This window comes from Pelmatolapia mariae, linkage group LG8, assembly GCF_036321145.2.
Source record: "Pelmatolapia mariae isolate MD_Pm_ZW linkage group LG8, Pm_UMD_F_2, whole genome shotgun sequence".
Lineage (NCBI taxonomy): Eukaryota > Metazoa > Chordata > Actinopteri > Cichliformes > Cichlidae > Pelmatolapia > Pelmatolapia mariae.
Window position 1 is genome coordinate 16,559,385 of NC_086234.1, and position 18,917 is coordinate 16,578,301.

At 39.1% G+C, this 18,917-nt stretch overlaps 1 protein-coding gene across 1 annotated transcript; it reads right to left on the bottom strand.

Moving 5' to 3' along the window:
• Positions 1-270: 270 nt before the first annotated feature.
• Positions 271-15,279, bottom strand: sult1st6 (sulfotransferase family 1, cytosolic sulfotransferase 6). The gene is made up of 7 exons (XM_063481278.1): positions 14,531-15,279; positions 13,765-13,893; positions 8,161-8,258; positions 7,816-7,942; positions 3,175-3,269; positions 1,670-1,850; positions 271-633 (listed from the first exon to the last, which is right to left on the bottom strand). Exons 1-7 carry the CDS (start codon positions 14,715-14,717, stop codon positions 521-523), a joined length of 930 nt encoding a protein of 309 aa, XP_063337348.1. The 5' UTR covers positions 14,718-15,279; the 3' UTR covers positions 271-520.
• Positions 15,280-18,917: the final 3,638 nt, after the last annotated feature.

The following is an 18,917-nucleotide window of genomic DNA, read 5'->3' on the forward strand; positions in this document are numbered from 1 at the left end:
TAGTCTTCGTTGCTCGTGTCTTGTGCAGCCTCCCTGCTTTAGCTGGGCTCTGTACAGTGTGGTGTAGGGTTGTTAAAAATGACTTCATATGGGCAGAAAAACCACTTGCCTTCAGCCTCCAGCGCTCTCTATAGGCACCATGCGGTCAGCGGACTCAGTTGGAGGTCTCGTGACATAAAATGGGCATGTCTACTCAGTCACAACACTTTTGGTCTTATATATTGTTTACTTGATAAGCTGCAATAAAGTGATGATTAAAAACTTGTGAACTTATTGTGGAGCATGTTTTTATTGGGAGTACATTTAGATGACCTCCTCTGGAAACGCCACGAGGATGAGTGATTACAGTGTTCAACATCCATACATATTAAACGTGAGTCAAACCATTTTAATTTTATAGCTACTATTTTGGTTTTTTAGCCCATGACGGGGGTTTTTTCGCTTCTGCTGTTTAAGCGTGGCTCAGCGACGGTCATCAGTCTTTGGTTTGCACAGCGAATTCCAGAAACCCCCCGATCCATTAGATGAGGGTCCTGAATGGTATGTCGACGTCCTTCATCTGCTTTTCATAGTCTTCATCAAACAGCTTTGATTGCTCGGGTGTGAAATGGTTTTTCCAGTCACCCACTTCACCTGCATATGAAAAGGAAGACAATGTTGTTAAGTTTGAAAATTTATTCTAAAGCCTCTATCAATGTTTTTGTTTTTGTTTGTTTTTTTGCACTAATGAATAACTGACAGGTGCTTAAAAAATGTTTTCCAAAACAGTTATATGTAATGCCCACACAGTGTCTCATTTACCGCTAATACATTTATTAAATTATAACATGTAACATACAACATGCGTGTAAACACTGTTTACATTTTGTATCACTGTGGATTTTAAATCAAAAAACTGCAAAGTGCAGAATTCCAGCTTGAACTGTTCTGGATGTTTTTCAGCCATTTTTATATGTAGTCATTAGATGATTGATTGACAAGCAGTTTCTTGAGGCCATGAAATTTCAGAACTTTTCAAACAATCCTTTTATTTAAAATTATGTAAGTTTGTTAAACTAATTTTAAGCCTGTGAAAATGTGAGGTTATCTGTATGACTAGCTGTAATATTTAGCGCCGTACTTTTGTAAAAACCTGGACGTCTGCATTTCAGTCACATCTTGACTGTTTGAGTTAAGATCCGCTGTGATGTGTACAGAGGTAAAACTCCCAAAACTGTATCTTTGTTTATATATGTAATTATATTGTGCTGATTAAATACTTAATGACTGGTTTGTTAAAAGTGAGGGGAAAAAATTGACCATATAATTGTTGCAGAAGCCCAGGCTAACAGCTTCAAATGGCTTGTTTGAACTAAAAATCCTCCAAAACTTTAAATCGACTCTAGTTAATATCTGCTAACAGACTTATTCATTTGAGTGTTAATTGTTGTAATCTATAAATAAAATAGAAGCGAGAGCTCAAAATCCAGGGACCTCTAGGGGGTGCCCCTGCACTGAAGTACAGGTAGCAGAGCAGTAATTGCTGCCTTTGAGGAGCTCAGACTGTTCACAAGTTGATTTAACCTTGTGACATTATTACATGAAGATATTTGTGTGTCTGAGACAAATATAGGTGTTCATCATGACATTTTAACTGGCTTTCCTGCATATCTTTAATTTAATAGTGCACCTTTTCTCATGAAAGGAGAGATGGACTGATCAAACACCGGAGATGGAACGCAGGAGTAGTTGGCCATCGGGTTCTCCTTCATGTTTTTAAAGGAGGTGAGCTCCACGATTTGGCTGATGACCTCATCGGAGACCGACAAGTCCAGGTACCTCATGATGCGCTCCACTTCACGACGAGGATTCTGGGAAAATAAATGTGACAGAGTATGTGCGGAGATTATTAATTTTTAAAATTTATTACAGATGTTCAAACAGATAAAATAAGACATGATGTCACCACATTACGAATGAAAACAGCAAATACCTGAAGGTAATGGAAAAAGTGAAATCATAAGAAGTGATAAACAAAACACTGCAAACCGGTGAGGAGAGATTACATAACGGAAATCATATTGGGAGGAGCTGTTAAATGGGAGTTCTTCCTCCTCACTGTGGACAACTGCTCACAGCAGATCATTGCCCTGTTGGGTTTCTCTCTCTAACACTTCAGGGTATTTAGCATACAATATAAAGTACGCTGATGTTTATGAATTGACTGGTCATGTGAAAAAGGATGTTTTTCATGGGATTCTGTGCAGTCCTGTGAAAAACTAAGTACACCTTTACTGCTTCAGTTGGTAGCAGCCAGCTAATCAAATGCACTTGATTAACTGATCTTCAGGAAGTGTGAGCACGTCTATAAAAGGTTTGCAAATACAGCATATCAACAGAAAACACCTCATACCAACTGTTAAGTAATCTACAGTTAAATGTGAAGCCATCTGTCCAATAGGTAAAGTTTCACTGAAATTAGATCATGCAAAAGGACAATGGTCACAAGCACAGCAGCAAATCTACAACAAAAGGGCTGGGAAAGAAAAGAATAAAGGTAAGCAATGGCCCAATCAAAGTCCACACCTCAACCTAACTGAAATCCTGTGGCAAGACCTGGGTTTAAATAAAGGTCTGCAAACATTAATGAACTAAAGCAACGCTGTAAGAAGGGTCCAAAAGTCCTCCATAACAATGTGAGAGACTGATAAAGTCATACAGAAAACCTTCACTTCAGGTTATTGATGCTAAAGGTGCTTCTACAAGCAACTGAATCACTGGGTGTACTGGGTGTTTTCCACAGGACTGTGCAGTCCAACTTTCTCTGTCATGCAACTAATACATATATACAGTTCTTTGGACAATATCTCAAAGTATTTATATTGAATGTCTTAATTACTTTTAAGAGTATGGTACATTTGTTTTTGAATCTTCAGAAACATGAGATTTGCCGGTAGTCACATTGTTTACAAAAAATCCACTCTTCCTTTTCAGCTGTATATCTGACAGTTGCCATTACTTTTCTTTCTTTCTTTTTTACATGAAGCTGGTCTAAATCTGCATCTATAAAAAGGCTTCCTAATCATTCAATCTCAGCTTTACATTTTAGATCAAAGGAATGTGCTGCGTTTATTACGTTTGCTTTGAAGAAGGTTGCGCAACATGCTTTGGTAATAATCCCCGTGTTCTCCTCACCTCTTTCATGTCCTCGTAGAAGAGGTACAGAATATTCCTCTTTTCTCGCTCCAGCCAGTAACCTTTCACATGATCATACCAGGAGCCCCATGACACTGCAGAAGCAGAGCAAAGGCCATTCATTCAAGCAGCTTTGATGAAAACATTTCTCCTACTTCAGTCCAGGTTTATGCTGACTGTAACTGCTGAGTGTGGAAAAATAATTTTTCCAATAATGACAAACTGAACCACACAGGGAAATCAGAGACACCCTGTTTATATTTACGGCTATCGTAAAGCCTCATTAACAACTTAACATCAACATTTATGACAGTAGGTATTTTAGTAACTGTCAGCTGATAAGAGACTGATAAAATTGGCCACCTTTAATGACTTTACAGCTGTGTAACTCCAGAGCTGATGAATTATTGCAAAGTGATGACATTATGATTACATAATTCATCATTTCTTTATTTTATACTAGGAAAATTAGAAATACGTACAGTGACTTATTGACAGATGTGTCATTCTGACTAGCTTTAATATCAATATTTGGTATGACCACCTTTATTCTTCAATACGGGCAGCTTAATTTCTTTCAGTAGTTTTCAAAGATAGTTCTCTTGCTTTTTGAAGGACATTTAAAGATGTCGGCTTCCTTTTGTTTGGTTCTCTGTTAAAATGATCCCACACTGCTCCAGTAATGTTAAGGTCCAGACTCTGGGGAGGCCAATCCATGACTTATAGTGTCCCATTGTGTGTTTTTTCTATCCTGGTATGCTTTTACTGCGTTGGCAATGTTTTTAAGATCATTGTCATGCTGAAAAACGGAGCTGTCATCATGGTCTGTCTACCACTTCTTTTGTCCTCCAATTCTTTAAAACATTTTATGCCAAGGTTTCAGCTAATAGCTCTTTGGGAATCATCGCAGATTCAGCTAAAGAAATTGGAACAAATTAGTGGTTTTTTTGTGACAGGCTGCTAGTAACAAAGTGTCTAAAAACACAATTTACAGCCATTGCATGCCCGAAAGATAAGAGAGGTGTGCTCAGAGTGATGGGAATGATAAACTTTGTTGGAAAATTCATACCTAACTTGTCAGTGAGAACATCAGCACTAAGGGAGTTACTTCGTGATTCCATGGAATTTAAATGGACAGTGAGGCATGAACAAGAATGGAATGATTTAAAGACCACACTGACAACGCGCCCAGTGCTTGCATATTATGATCCAACTAAGAGTCTGAAAATCTCATCAGATGCCTCAAAGGATGGGCTTGGAGCTGTTTTACTTCAAGCTGAAGACGGGAGCTGGAAACCAATTGCTTATGCTTCTAGATCCATGACTAAGGCTGAAACCAAATATGCTCAGATTGAGAAAGAATGTCTTGGGCTGGCATATGGACTTGATATTTTTCACTGTTATGTTTATGGTCTTCCTACCTTTACAGTTGAGACAGATCATCGTCCTCTTGTGTCAATCATTAAGAAAAATCTGAATGAGATGTCGCCGAGGATTCAGCGTCTCATGATGAAACTGCAGAGGTACAGCTTTGTCTTGATATATACATCAGGCAAGTATTTAGCTTTAGCAGATGCACTGTCACGAGCATCACAGGTGTGTCACGCAAGCTCCACTGAGAAAGAAGTAGATGATCATGTTAATATGATAGTGGAGTCTCTGTCAGTGTCTGACGCAAAGATAAAACAAGTATGTGAGGAGATGGCTGTAGACAAGGAGCTGCAAACAGTGATGGAAAATATCCAAGGAGACTGGCCCAAAGGGTCCTGTTCAAAGTATTATCATGTTAGATCAGAGCTTAGTGTGGTAAATGGATTGCTGTTGAGAGGCAGTAGGATTGTGATACCACATAGTCTGAGACAAGTGATACTTCAAAGAATACAGGAGGGACACCTGGGAATAGAAAAGTGTAAAGGGAGGGCTAGAGACACTGTGTACTGGCCTGGTATTAATAAAGACATTGAGAACATGATCGGAAAGTGTGAAACATGTAAGAAGTTTCAGAGCAGATTTCTAGAAACTGTCATTAGTGACAATGGTCCTTGCTATAATTGCAAAGAATGGCAGAATTTCGCAAGAGAATATGGCTTTAAACATGTCACATCAAGTCCTCAACATCCACAGGCAAATGGCAAGGCTGAAAAAGGAGTGCATAACATCAAGCAGCGTCTGGAGAAGGCTACAGACAGTCAATCAGATCCTTATTTAGCTCTGCTGAGCTACAAGACTGCTCCTCTTGACTGTGGTTTATCCCCTGCAGAACTGCTGATGAGTCGTAAGCTACACACAACTTTGCCCTGCTATGCAGAGAGCAAGCAGAGTGAAGAAATTATAAAAAAGCAAGAGCATCTGAAATGGAAACAAAAATAGCAATACGACAAGGGAACAAGAGCACTTGGATTGCTTGCAAAGGATGATGTAGTGAGAACCCAAGATCAGAATCCATGGAGCAGGAAAGCCATTGTTCTTCAGGAAGCAGGTCCGAGATCATATGACGTAAGAACTGAAGACGGTCGTGTGCTCAGAAGGAACCGTCGCAACTTACTGAAGACTAAAGAGACATTTCAGGAGGAACAATGTGGTGAGGAAGATGAAAATGTTAATGTGTCACATGCAGAGACAGTGTCTGACTTGAAACTGCTAGATGGACATGAGAATGTGGAAAAAGTTTTTTCAGAACCTGTATTGGGGAGGTCAGAGCGTAAGGTCAAAAGACCAGTTAGGCTTAATCTGTAAAACTAGTGAACTGGATTTGTTTTTAGCTTATATTCTGATGGTGTTTAAAAAAAATATTAATGAAAAAAATTAGTTTAGTTTATAAGACCTATGTTGTATATAATTCAGAGAAAAGGGGATGTGTTGATATGTAGGTGTAATAATAAGGTTTACCAGCAGGGGGCACTGTATTTAAGAAAGCTCATGAATGCCTCCAGGGGGAGCACATAAAAGAAGACTGGTCTGTGGTGTGGCATAAGGATGTTAATAAAATGTTTGGAGCGGTAGCTCGCAAAGCATAAATGGATGCTGTGTTATTTTTAACAAACGCTACGAATATTTTATAAATAAATAAATATTTTAACGATATTCTTTTAAAAAATAGTGAGGTACAGTGACTTAAAATGACTGAAAAAGCAGACAGTGGAAAACTTTGAAAGACCTTCAGAAAATCTGAATAACTATTGCTCAAGACCACTTAAAGTTAAAGGAATCCCTGAAAGCAAAGCATAAAGAAATAAGGGTTGGGTCAAAAGTTGTTAGCTGTGTATTTACACATCAGTATACATTTGCATGAACGGTACATGTTTGCAGTTCCTGGCAAACTGACAAGCCTCTGATTCTTATGAACAAGTTTCATGTTTGTGCCTTGAGCAGTCAAGCGCAACCAGTGAGCCAAGGTGGAATATGGGTTTATGAACGTAATGTTTGAACTTTGCCAGATTTTAGATCTGATTTTACCTGATGAACCTGCACACCCACTCCATGCCCTGGAGGTTATCAAAAGTAGCAAATCAGTCAAAGACTGACTGAACCAAAGTGCAGTCTGAGCTCCTCAGGAGGTCCTTTATATCAGCTGCTGTAAGCCCATTTAATGCAAAGTACTAATAATATGAGTTTTCCCAAATATTTGCATATTTGCATGTTAGTTATTGGGTGTTTTATTTATTTATAAATTATTAACTTTATTAGGAATTAATGTTGTTTATGTCAGTGTTTAAGCTGCCATGGCAATGTAATTTCCTGCAAACAATTAACAAAGGATCTACCTTTGAATCTGATTAACTGACGGACCATTAAATTTGTTAAATAAATCAAGCCCAACGAAACCTATTATGTACATTTCCACCATATTGTGTTTCTTGAAAGGCCACCGTTTTGTTCCCTAATCTTCACCAAACTGGCACAGATGCTTTAATATGTTCCAGTTGAATCAGCAGCAAAGCAGCCAAACTGGTTATATGTCACCAAGATCTTGATTTCTATCAGAACTAAACACTCTCCTCTCAACAAGCTGAGAGGAGTAATAATTCACTTTGCATTACCCAACCCAGTGACTTCATTTATAGGTAGTTAACATATATCCAATTGTTAATATAAAGACATTTCCAAAAGATATCATTTAATGGCCCTACAGCAACCGTTAAAGTCTTTCTCTAAGGAAATCTTTTTTTTTCACCCTGGAATGAATGCATTGAGATTTATTAAAGTTGTGTGATTGGTTTCATACTTACTTACAAAGCAAACTATGTTCCTAACAAGGCAAATATGGTGGGAAAAAAACACAAAAGAAATCAAGAAATCTGCAGAAAGCTAATAAAAATGCATTTACTGCAGTAAAGAAGCAGCTTTTTTATGGCTGTCATGATAAAGAAATATTCCATTTATTTCTTTTAAAAAAAGGTTAAATTTTCATCCAGATCCTCACAAGATATGCGCGCTACAGCCACTTAGGGTGCAACTAATCTTATCATGACCACTCAAGCATAAAAGGCAGTTACACAAGTTGTCATAGTTTCCATCCACCATCACATATTTTGTTCACAAAAGCCTCCAGGCAACCAAAGACGCTGCTTTGGTGGGTAAACATATAGGGCTATTGATGGCTTAGAACGGGTATGAGGACACAGAGGGAAATATACTTACGCTCTCCTTGCATAAACTTGTGGATGTAGCCATCAAAGGGCCCTGGCTCAGGCTGGGTCTGATTCATAAGATCAAAGTAGTAGTAGCTCACCAGGTTGTCTTTGGCATTGCGTGCCACGTAGATAGCCTTCCCACATGATCAGAAAAGATCAACACAAAAAGATATTCACAGTACAGAGAACATGTTATTTGATGAGATTGTGTCTAGCATGGCATTCGTAACCTCCCACCTCATTTACGTGCCATATCATGAACCTTTTACCTTCAAGCTGCATGAGTTTTCTGTCTAGTAAGAAGCAATAAAATTTCTACTCTCACTGAAGTCTAATAGACAAGAAGTCTCACCTTGCATTTGTTTTCCCAGAATCCAGGAGGCACCAGCTGAAAAGGAAGATGTGTCTTGATAACTCTCGGGGGATCCATTTTTTCCAGAAGATCAAGACCTGAGACATAAATCCAGGGAATTGGACATAGGAAAAACTTAACATATGTATTCCATGATTTCTCATATACTCCAACCAATGGAAACTGCTTATCACCATTGTTGAATTTACTTTTTTTTAACATGGTTAAAATAACATTAAACAGGACAAAAAGTTGAGACAGCCATTTAACTTTAGGCAAATTTCCCAAAAAATGTGACAGCAGTATTCATTTAACCCTCTACAGCATAGCGTTGCCCTGAGGCAACAAACCACATTTTCATGCCTTACACTGGCCCTTCAAAAAAAAAAACACTTTTTTTTTCAAATAATGCTACCAGACACATCTCTTTCCAATAAAATGATGAGTTGAAGGTAGTGTGACTTTCATTTTAGGGGGGAAGGACCCCTTTCTGCAAGTTGCACTACATGAGAGACATCTCGATTAGGAGGCAAGATAAAGATCACTATTTTACATGTTTATAGTGAAATAAACTTATTTTAAAAAATACTTGTATGTGCATGAATATGTTAAGAAGCATATTTGATTGTTTGTTCTACTTTTTAAAATTTATTTATACAGTAAAACTGTTAATTTTCATTCGTTGCCTCAAGGCAACACTGCGCAGTTAGCCCAATTTTTTTCAGGCAATATAATGCATTTGCATATGTGTGTACAGATGTGTTTGTGTGCATTTATATGATCATAGACAATGTTTTTTACTTTACAATCTACTCATAATTACAGGACATGGATGTAAATACCTTTTATGGAAGGAAACCAAGGGAATGTGCACTTTCTGTTCTCAGAAAGTGAGGACAGTGAGCTTTCAGGGAGTGACATTGAAGTAGAGGAGTGGATCCCTGAATGAGGTTTGGGGAATACTTAGGAGCTCAGGGGTCAGGGGTCAGTTAGTAAAGTAACTGTGTCTGTGTGTGTGTGTTAGTGCCCACATAGCAAGCAGGTCTGGCCAGGATCTGGTATCAAGTCGGCACTGCTGGCTGACTTCTGGCATGATAAGATGTATGTCATCCAGATAAGGGCCAGGCCTGGCATAGATGGCACTGTCTATGTGATGGCATGCCATATCTGGCTTGATTGTGGCTTAGTTTATGTGGCCCAGGCCTACAGAAAACAGGTCTGGCCCAGATCTGGCATCAAGCTGGCACTTCTGACTGACTGATGTTTTGGCAGAATGTATGTCAACCAGATGTGTGCCAGGTCTGGCAATGACCCCACTGTTTATGCGATGGCATGCCATATCTCAGGTGGTAGAGCAGGTTACAAACTGATCGGAAGGCTAGTGGTTCGATCCCTGGCTCCTCCAGTCTGCATGTCAAGAGTGTGAATGTGTATGAATGTAGTTAGAAGGCACTCAGTTTGGCGAAAGTGGGTGAATGTGGCATGTTGTATAGAGCACTTTGAGTAATCTGGGAGAGTAGAAAAGCATTATATAAGAATCAGTCTGTTCACTGTCTGAACAGAGTTTCGGCATGTTACTTTTGCACTGTTTTGCATGTTCTGGCACATGTTGTTATTACATGGCTTGATTAAGGTACACATTAGGCTGACATCTGGGGCCAGAACTGAAACTGTTCTGGGCCAGCACAGGGCCAGCAGTGTGTCTACAACTGGCCTTGTGCTGGCCCATGTGTGGGCCACCTCTGGTAAACCAGGTCTGGGCCACCAAAGGGCCGTCATTCTTTGCGGTATGTGGGCCATGTGTAAGCACATTGTGTGGGCCTGATCCGGGCCATACCAATTTTGCTGTGTGTGTGTGTGTGTGTGTGTGTGTGTGTGTGTGTGTGTGTGTGTATTACTTATTGTTGTAGGGACACAAATTTGTTTACACACTCACATTGTGAGGTCTCGCCTACTTTATGGGGACAAATTGCAAGGTAAATCATTCAATTTTAGGGTGAAGGCTTTAGTCAGGGTTAGGGTAAGGTTCAGGCAGGGAATAGTGATGGGTAGAGTCAGGATAAGTCTCCAGAAAATGAATGTAAGTTAATGAAATGTCCCCAAAAGTGATGGAAACACAACGTGTGTGTGTGTGTGTGTGTGTGTGTGTGTGTGTGTGTGTGTGTGTGTGCGCGCGCGCGCGCGCGCGTGCATGGGGTTAGGGTCAAATGTTGGATATTTTGGTGTTTTATTGTTCTGTGGAATGTTTACATTGTTTATTTTTTGTGTATTTATTTGTTCATCCTTGTTGTACTAATACAACTTATTATAGAATAACTTGGCATTTTACTACCCTTGTCGCACAGTGTTGCCTTGAAGCAACAAACCAATATCTGTTTGGGGGGGGGCAGGGTGTCAAATTTTTTGATTGATATATTATTAGGGACCCTAAAGCTCCCCCAAAATAGGTAGAAATATTTTTTTCCCCAAAAATTAAAAAGTCATGCAGTAGAGGGTTAATTCAATTCAATTTTACTTAGCACCAAACCAGTCACCTCAGAGCAACTGTTGTTGTGATTTCTACTAAAATGACCGAATGACTCAGCATATTGTGAACTAATAGGATTTCGCCTTATTCTGAGGTATTTGCAAGATCATTTGTAGTAGCCTACAAGAGAATTATATCATCCAGCTATTTTGATGTAATGTCATTCAGCTCAGTGTTTTGTTATACAACCTTTTGCATTAACATGTAGCCTTCCAGGTATCTGTTCTTTGAATAACCAACCTGAATTAGAAGAAGCCCTTCTAAAGTTTAATAAACTCTATATCTGTGGTGCTATATCTATGCAAATGACTATGTAAATATTTTCTACACTCGCGATCTCAACCTTTAATATAAAAATATTTCCTGTAAAAAAAAGGGAAGTTGTTTTGTTTTGTACACTAAAGTTTTTGCACAGATTAAACTACATACAGTGGCTTGCAAAAGTATTCGGCCCCCTTGAACTTTTCCACATTTTGTCACATTACAGCCACAAACATGAATCAATTTTATTAGAATTCCACGTGAAAGACCAATACAAAGTGGTGTACACGTTAGTAGTGGAACAAAAATCATACATGATTCCAAACATTTTTTACAAATAAATAACTGAAAAGTGGGGTGTGCGTAATTATTCAGCCCCCTTTGGTCTGAGTGCAGTCAGTTGCCCATAGACATTGCCTGATGAGTGCTAATGACTAAATAGAGTGCACCTGTGTGTAATCTAATGTCAGTACAAATACAGCTGCTCTGTGACGGCCTCAGAGGTTGTCTAAGAGAATATTGGGAGCAACAACACCATGAAGTCCAAAGAACACACCAGACAGGTCAAGGATAAAGTTATTGAGAAATTTAAAGCAGGCTTAGGCTACAAAAAGATTTCCCAAGCCTTGAACATCCCACGGAGCACTGTTCAAGCGATCATTCAGAAATGGAAGGAGTATGGCACAACTGTAAACCTACCAAGACAAGGCCGTCCACCTAAACTCACAGGCTGAACAAGGAGAGCGCTGATCAGAAATGCAGCCAAGAGGCCCATGGTGACTCTGGATGAGCTGCAGAGATCTACAGCTCAGGTGGGGGAATCTGTCCGTAGGACAACTATTAGTCGTGCACTGCCATTGTTAACAGAAAACCATAAGAAGTCCCGTTTGCAGTTTGCCACAAGCCATGTGGGGGACACAGCAAACATGTGGAAGAAGGTGCTCTGGTCAGATGAGACAAAAATGGAACTTTTTGACCAAAATGCAAAACGCTATGTGTGGGGGAAAACTAACACTGCACATCACTCTGAACACACCATCCCCACTGTCAAATATGGTGGTGGCAGCATCATGCTCTGGGGGTGCTTCTCTTCAGCAGGGACAGGGAAGCTGGTCAGAGTTGATGGGAAGATGGATGGAGCCAAATACAGGGCAATCTTGGAAGAAAACCTCTTGGAGTCTGCAAAAGACTTGAGACTGGGGCAGAGGTTCACCTTCCAGCAGGACAACGACCTTAAACATAAAGCCAGGGCAACAATGGAATGGTTTAAAACAAAACATATCCATGTGTTAGAATGGCCCAGTCAAAGTCCAGATCTAAATCCAATCGAGAATCTGTGGCAAGATCTGAAAACTGCTGTTCACAAACGCTGTCCATCTAATCTGACTGAGCTGGAGCTGTTTTGCAAAGAAGAACGGGCAAGGATTTCAGTTTCTAGATGTGCAAAGCTGGTAGAGACATACCCTAAAAGACTGGCAGCTGTAATTGCAGCAAAAGGTGGTTCTACAAAGTATTGACTCAGGGGGCTGAATAATTACGCACACCCCACTTTTCAGTTATTTGTTTGTAAAATATGTTTGGAATCATGTATGATTTTCGTTCCACTTCTCACGTGTACACCACTTTGTATTGGTCTTTCACGTGGAATTCTAATAAAATTGATTCATGTTTGTGGCTGTAATGTGACAAAATGTGGAAAAGTTCAAGGGGGCTGAATACTTTTGCAAGCCACTGTACTTACATTCATATTTTGTCTTCAAAGGTCATGGGCCAATTTTGTGCCTTTTGAACTGAGCCAAAATGCTAAAAGCTAAGTTGGTGGTGACGCTAAACAACTTCAAGCTGTACATATTTAGGCAACATATTTCAGAGATGTTATAAAAATACTACAGGACTTATACACAACGTAATAAGAAAAGGGAACAAACTAGTACCTAACTATAGCTAAAGTTAGTAACACGCTAATCAGCAGCCGTTTGTTAGCTTAGTTAGCAACAAGCTAAGAAATAGGACTGAAGGACCGCGTAAGTGCAGCATGAATTCAAAGAAGAAGAAAAAACTATAGTAAATATTTAAGTCCTGTTTTTACTTTTTCCCAGATGGCTGAAAATGGATAAATACAATATAAAAATGTACCTGACAAAAATAACAAACATAGTAGGGGACCAAGTCTGGATAATCAAGGTAAGAACACCTGAAGTGATTAGAGACTGATGAAACATAGGCATGTTTTCTTGAGTCAACAGTCCAGGGGAGAGAAAGGGTGGCAGGGTAAAGTTCATTATTTTATTTCTTGTATCTAATGGTTTGGATATAGTGGTAAGTCTAGCACCCCAGTACATTTAAGATTTCCTTAGACAGTAGTAGCACTGACTGTTGTGCCACACCCCTGCAGCAAAGCACTACAGCTACTTTTTTATAGATCTATCTGTGACTGATTGTTATAAACCTGCCTGTTAGGTCACCGTGACATGCTTGACAGTTGGCTTCATTGTAAAACTTCAACTGGCTGGTATTAAAGTTTAGTCAAACACAAATATGGCTAATCTGTGTTGGAAAAGCACAGCTGCGTTCACTGAAATGACCCAACTACAGTAACTTTTGTTGATCCCCTGCAGAACTCCAGTTCAAGTCTTTTCTTTAGAGGGATATGCTTATGGGTTGAGAACTCATTGACTCTGATTGGGGCGGGAAAAAAATGAGCCGTTACAAAAACATTCCTCCTTGACTTGTATTTGTGAGTTCTGACATACTACAATTACATGTTAAACCTGCTGAGTCACAGTAGAGAATATAAACATAGACAAAACACACACCTGAAGGGATGGGAGGTGGGGAGAAGATCTCTAGGAATGGACTGCGGACAGGTGTGGGGGCTCGTTTGCAGGCCTCAGCATCTCCATTGTGAAGGAGCAGGTCAACAATTTCCTGGGTCCATGTAGTCCCTATGAGACAGAGACATCAAACGGTGTAGTGCTAAATCTCACCACATTGAGTAAAACACATTAACAACAGTCCAACAAACATGTCTTTTTTGACACCGGCTACTTAGTGGTGCCACATTACAGCAGATTCCACAGTCTAAAAAATTAGTCCAGAGACTGAAGGGCAGGAAAAGTAGTCTGTCTTTGTTGTTTGTTTGTTTAAATTATAACTCTCACGCTTCATGAAGGCGTAATTACAGGATTAGTCTAGAGTTACTGGTGTTTTCCTTTATTGCCTGCTTGTTTAAGCAGTTACACACACACAATGTTTTGGTAGACTTAGTGAAAAACCACTTAACAATCAAGTAATGGAAGAAGAAAAAAGCATTAACGCCACAATGGAAAAATATTTCCTCACAAGTTAAAGTCCTGCATTAAAGAGAAAAGGGAAAGTGTGCTTCATTTTCTATGCTGTTTTGGCAGTGCAGTCCTGCATACGATCATATTTTCATGTAACATCTGAATTTGCAACAGATAAGGAAAAAGCACAGTATTTTTCTCCATACCCATGAGTGGAAGTGTAAAGTGTTAGAAATGTAAGCACGCAAATAAAGCTGCTTGAGATCAGTACTTTGTGTCTAACACTGTTTCTGAGTACCTGCTTTGGGGTAGGTGGCGATGAGGAGGTCCGATGGATCGGGACGAAAAGCCCAGATGTTGTCCCAGTTGTTGGCGATGTAGTTCATGAGAGGCACTCCTCTGACTGGGATGAGAGGGAAGCGTGTGATGGAGGAGCTGGCCTTCTGAATGGCCTCGCTATAGGTCATGTCTTTCTCCTCTGACATTTTTTACACTGCCAAAAGCTGCCTCAAGGAAATCAAGAACCAAGAGCTAAAATCTGCCTTTTTTAAATTGAAGAAAAAAAAAAAAACTTCAACAAACTCCCGAGGTCCTGCCTTCAGCTGTCTGTGTCAAACACTCACTGCTGATTTGCCGGTGAGCCACATAAATCCCAGCTTCTAATGGTCCTGTTCTTCCTGATTGTCAGTCCCACAGTCAGCGTGTTTATTTCCTTGTTAAACTGTCATTATCTCCTCCTTGCATGATCCCGGCCAAGAGCAGCGCTGCTTTTTCCTCTTGATTTCTCGTGGTCTGCAGTGTAAGTCGCCTCCAAGATCTGAATGCGGGAACGGGGGTCTCTCAGCGGGCTCTCAGAAACAATGAACTCCCAGCTGAAGTCTGAGTGCCTCAGTCACTTTAAAACGTGTTTCTTTTTCCCCCTCTTTCTATCTTTGTAAGCTGGCTCCCTGAGTGCTTGTACCCAGGTTCTTATCAGTCTGCGATCACTGGAACTTGCACCAGCAGACCTACACTAAAGTGCCCTTATGTAACGTTCCTAGTTACGTATGAATTCCACTTTTCCTCACAATACTGTCTTAACTGCTTCCTCTGTAATCTGAGGAAGGAAAAAGGGAGGGTCTCGAAAAATCCTGCAACCCACAGAGAGGTAGACTTACATGTGGAGAGTACAAATGAAATGGATTTAAACATTTAACTTCACAGTAAAATGTGCAACTCTGTGTAAAAGACTCTGACCGCTTGCGTTTCTTGGTCTTTTAACATAGTTGTGTTGATTGATTCACACTTTTTAATCACAATTTAAAAAAAACAACCATTTTTAATCACGATCAGAAAATTAGTGGCCAATCTTTACAAAAGCACATTTGGACTTTGATCCTTCAAAGTAAACAAAATGTTGACCTAATTCCAGTAAAAGAGTGCATGGCAGGGGTCTCGTTTCATATTGTATTGTCTTGCAAGAAGAAAAATGTTCTCGTCTAGACACGCTGCTGGAGATTTATATGGACTTCATAAGTTATCTATTCAGCCAGATGAACGTGTTTAGACTTTACATTCCAGGATTTCCAGAGTTAATATCCTGCCAGCGATAGAAACAATATTTTCACTGTAAATAAGTTGAGCTGTCTCAGTGGAGTTCAAGAATGTTTTTATAAAAACTGTCTGAGAAAGTTGAGAAATTTGTAACTTTAAAGCACCCTGAAGTGCACGGCTTCCTAACAATTCCTTTCCATCATATTTATATTACAAGTTGTAGTGTCTGTCTATACATGGAGGAAACATCAGATAAGTTACAGTTCCTGTATACCATGCATCAGTACTATTGCACAAACTTACAGTACTTTGCAAAAGTCTTGAGTTAGTCTTCATTTTCACTTGTATTTTTAAGAAAATTGAAAATAGGTGCAGCAGTTAGTTATTAAAAAAGTTTGCAAACATTCATTAAAATAAAGTATATAAGACAAAAACAGAGCCTGGAAGCTAATATTGGGTGTGACCACCTTTATTTCTCAACAAAGCCTGAACTCTCTCAGGCAGCTTTCTTTTCATTTCTTAAAGTGGTCTTTAGGAATAGTTCTCCAGGCTTCTTGAAGAACATTAAAAGCTCTTCTTTGGATGTTGGCTGACTTCTGTTCTCTGTCAAGATGATCCCACACTGCTTCAATAATGTCGAGGTCCAGGCTCTGGAGGAATAAGGAATCATTTTGTTCTATCCCTGTCAAACTGTCATCATTGGCATTTTTCATAAATTCAGCAAAGAAATGTGTTTTTTAACCGAAAATTGATGGAACACTGTTATATCTTCATTAATAGTACCGTTCCTGACTTGAATACAACTAGCTTTTCTGCTTTACCACAACCAGTTATGCCTGAGGTGGATCTGAATCCTCCTTTGGACACAGTACAACGATCTTTGCCCACCTCTAGTGTGCACATAAATTTGTCTTTAGACAGAAACATACTGATAAGAGCAGAAATGCTCATTAGCAGTGTAGTGGTACTAGTAGTATAAAATAATTTTATTATTATTCATTATTTGAAGTTTTGATGCAAGGATAAAAAACTAAACAGGAAATAACCACGTTTATGATTAAGAAATGTTATGTGCTCATTCTTGTTCTCACAGTGTGCAATTTCTATATCAAAATGTTCATTTTCAAATAGGATTTTCAGTTTCCTGATCTTTCAATCTGCACAATATAACAAAATTATATTATTTAACAAACTGTTATAAGTGGTGGTCGTTAATTATAATCAGCAGTACCCACCACGAAAGAAGGATATCGTTCCCATGTCTTAAAGAAGAAGCCAATGCTGAAGTGCATTAACCCTGGATTCTGTGTAATAACCAGAAGGCGGTGTCTGCTCTGGTTCTAACAGAGGTGTCAAACATAAGGCCTGGCGGCCAGAATCGGTCCAACCAAGACTCTAATTCAGCCCCACTGCAGCTTTAGAAAATGTGAAGGAGTTAAGAGATTTTGGAACTTTTAACTAAATTTTCATAAGTTTTACACCTTTTCCTGATGATAAAAAAGTTTAACCCTCAGTGCCATTCATACTACGCCAAAGTAATTAAATAATAGATAAACAATTAAGTTACAGGAAAGTTCCTGTTTATGTGCTATTATTGAGTTCACAATAAATTAATAAACACTTTATTTGTTATAATCAGAGGAGAGTCAGTGCAGTGAACTTTGTAACGATGTAGCTTCACTGGTCTTAACATCCCTAGTTTAGATTAAGTTGCATGCATGTTTGTTGTGGCGGAGCAGCCGGAGTGTTTGAGGCGTGGACCCAAAAGCAGACAAGGGAAAACAAAACTTAATCTTAACAGAAAGCGAGCCATTTATTGAGGCTGCTATCCAAAGCAAAAACAAGACAAGGCGAGTTGCGGAAAAAAGGAAACTAAAAACTTAAACTGGGCTAAACTAAAACTAAATATGAAAACTGTGACATGGAACGTGACACGAAAAATAATACTGAGATAAGCAGACAACCCAACACTAAACAGAGGGAAGCAGAGAACGTAAATACACAGAAGGATAATGAGGAAAGTGCAAACACCTGGGGAACACAGCTGACACAAATTAACATGACGCCACAGGGGAAGCAAATCTAAACACACTGAACATGGAAACAAGACTTTCAAAATAAAACAGGAAACATGGACAGACATGAACTGGGACACGCAAGCTTGAAACAAGAGACAGAGAGAACGAGCGAGAGTGATAGAGCAACACCGAGGAGAAAGACATGTGGGGAAAGTACACAGACAAGGAGATAGAAGAATAGAATAGATAGAATAGAATAATCCTTTCATTGTCCCACAAGGGGAAATTTGGTTGTATCAGCAGCAAAAACACACATATACAAACAGAACAGGACACAGAACAGAAACACAATTTTTACATATTTATATCATAGACAATAGTTACCAAAGCAGAGTACTGTACAGTTATTAAAAATAGAGTGGATATAAGTGGCAAACCCAGGTTGTAGTGTGCAAACAGAGCAGGATACTGAAATAATTAGAAAAGTGCAGATTGTGTATTGTACCTGCGCATTAAAAAATTGACATGTAACTTCCAATAAGTTAGTGTATATATAAACTGAGAAAAGTAATGTGCAAGTTATAACACATGACAAACAGAAAAAGACACATATACAAGGAGACATGGACGATAACATGAACTAGACTAAACCTAAACTAAGACAAACTAATAATAACCCTAGAACTTAACATTATCTCATAAGTAATCAAAAAATGCAAAATAACTCAAAATGCTGGGTCACAGACCCAGCCCCCTGACAATGTTGTTGTTATTGCTCTGTTTCTTTTTTAGTTGGGAGGCTGATTGTCCCCTTGCCTTGATAACTGTCTGATCAGTTAAATTCTAAGTCCTTTTACCAGGTAAGGTAAGCAGGTTTTGTCCTTTGACTGCTCAGTAGCCCAGATTCTGCCTAAATTATTAACAGCCACAAGTCTTAATAAGCTGACTCAGATCTGACAGATGCAGCACACTAAATTTGGTTGTGTTTCTGGCTTCTGGAGATAGTGGATGCTCTAGTCATGAAAAATAAAGAGAACTTGTTTCTAGTTTTAAGAATTTCTTCAGTCAATCGTACTAAATATTTTCACTTAACATGAAAAATAGAGCCAAGCACAAACAGGTTTTATACAAAGA

What these genes read in the sequence shown, in the direction of transcription:
- sult1st6 (XM_063481278.1), bottom strand. Translation starts at nt 14,717, where the DNA reads ATGTCAGAGGAGAAAGACATGACCTATAGCGAGGCCATTCAGAAGGCC. An exon ending in CGCCACCTACCCCAAAGCAG is followed by an intron (nt 13,894 to 14,530) that starts GTACTCAGAAAC and finishes TCTGTCTCATAG; the next exon opens with GGACTACATGGACCCAGGAA. An exon ending in CAAGTTTATGCAAGGAGAGC is followed by an intron (nt 3,270 to 7,815) that starts GTAAGTATATTT and finishes CTGCTTCTGCAG; the next exon opens with TGTCATGGGGCTCCTGGTAT.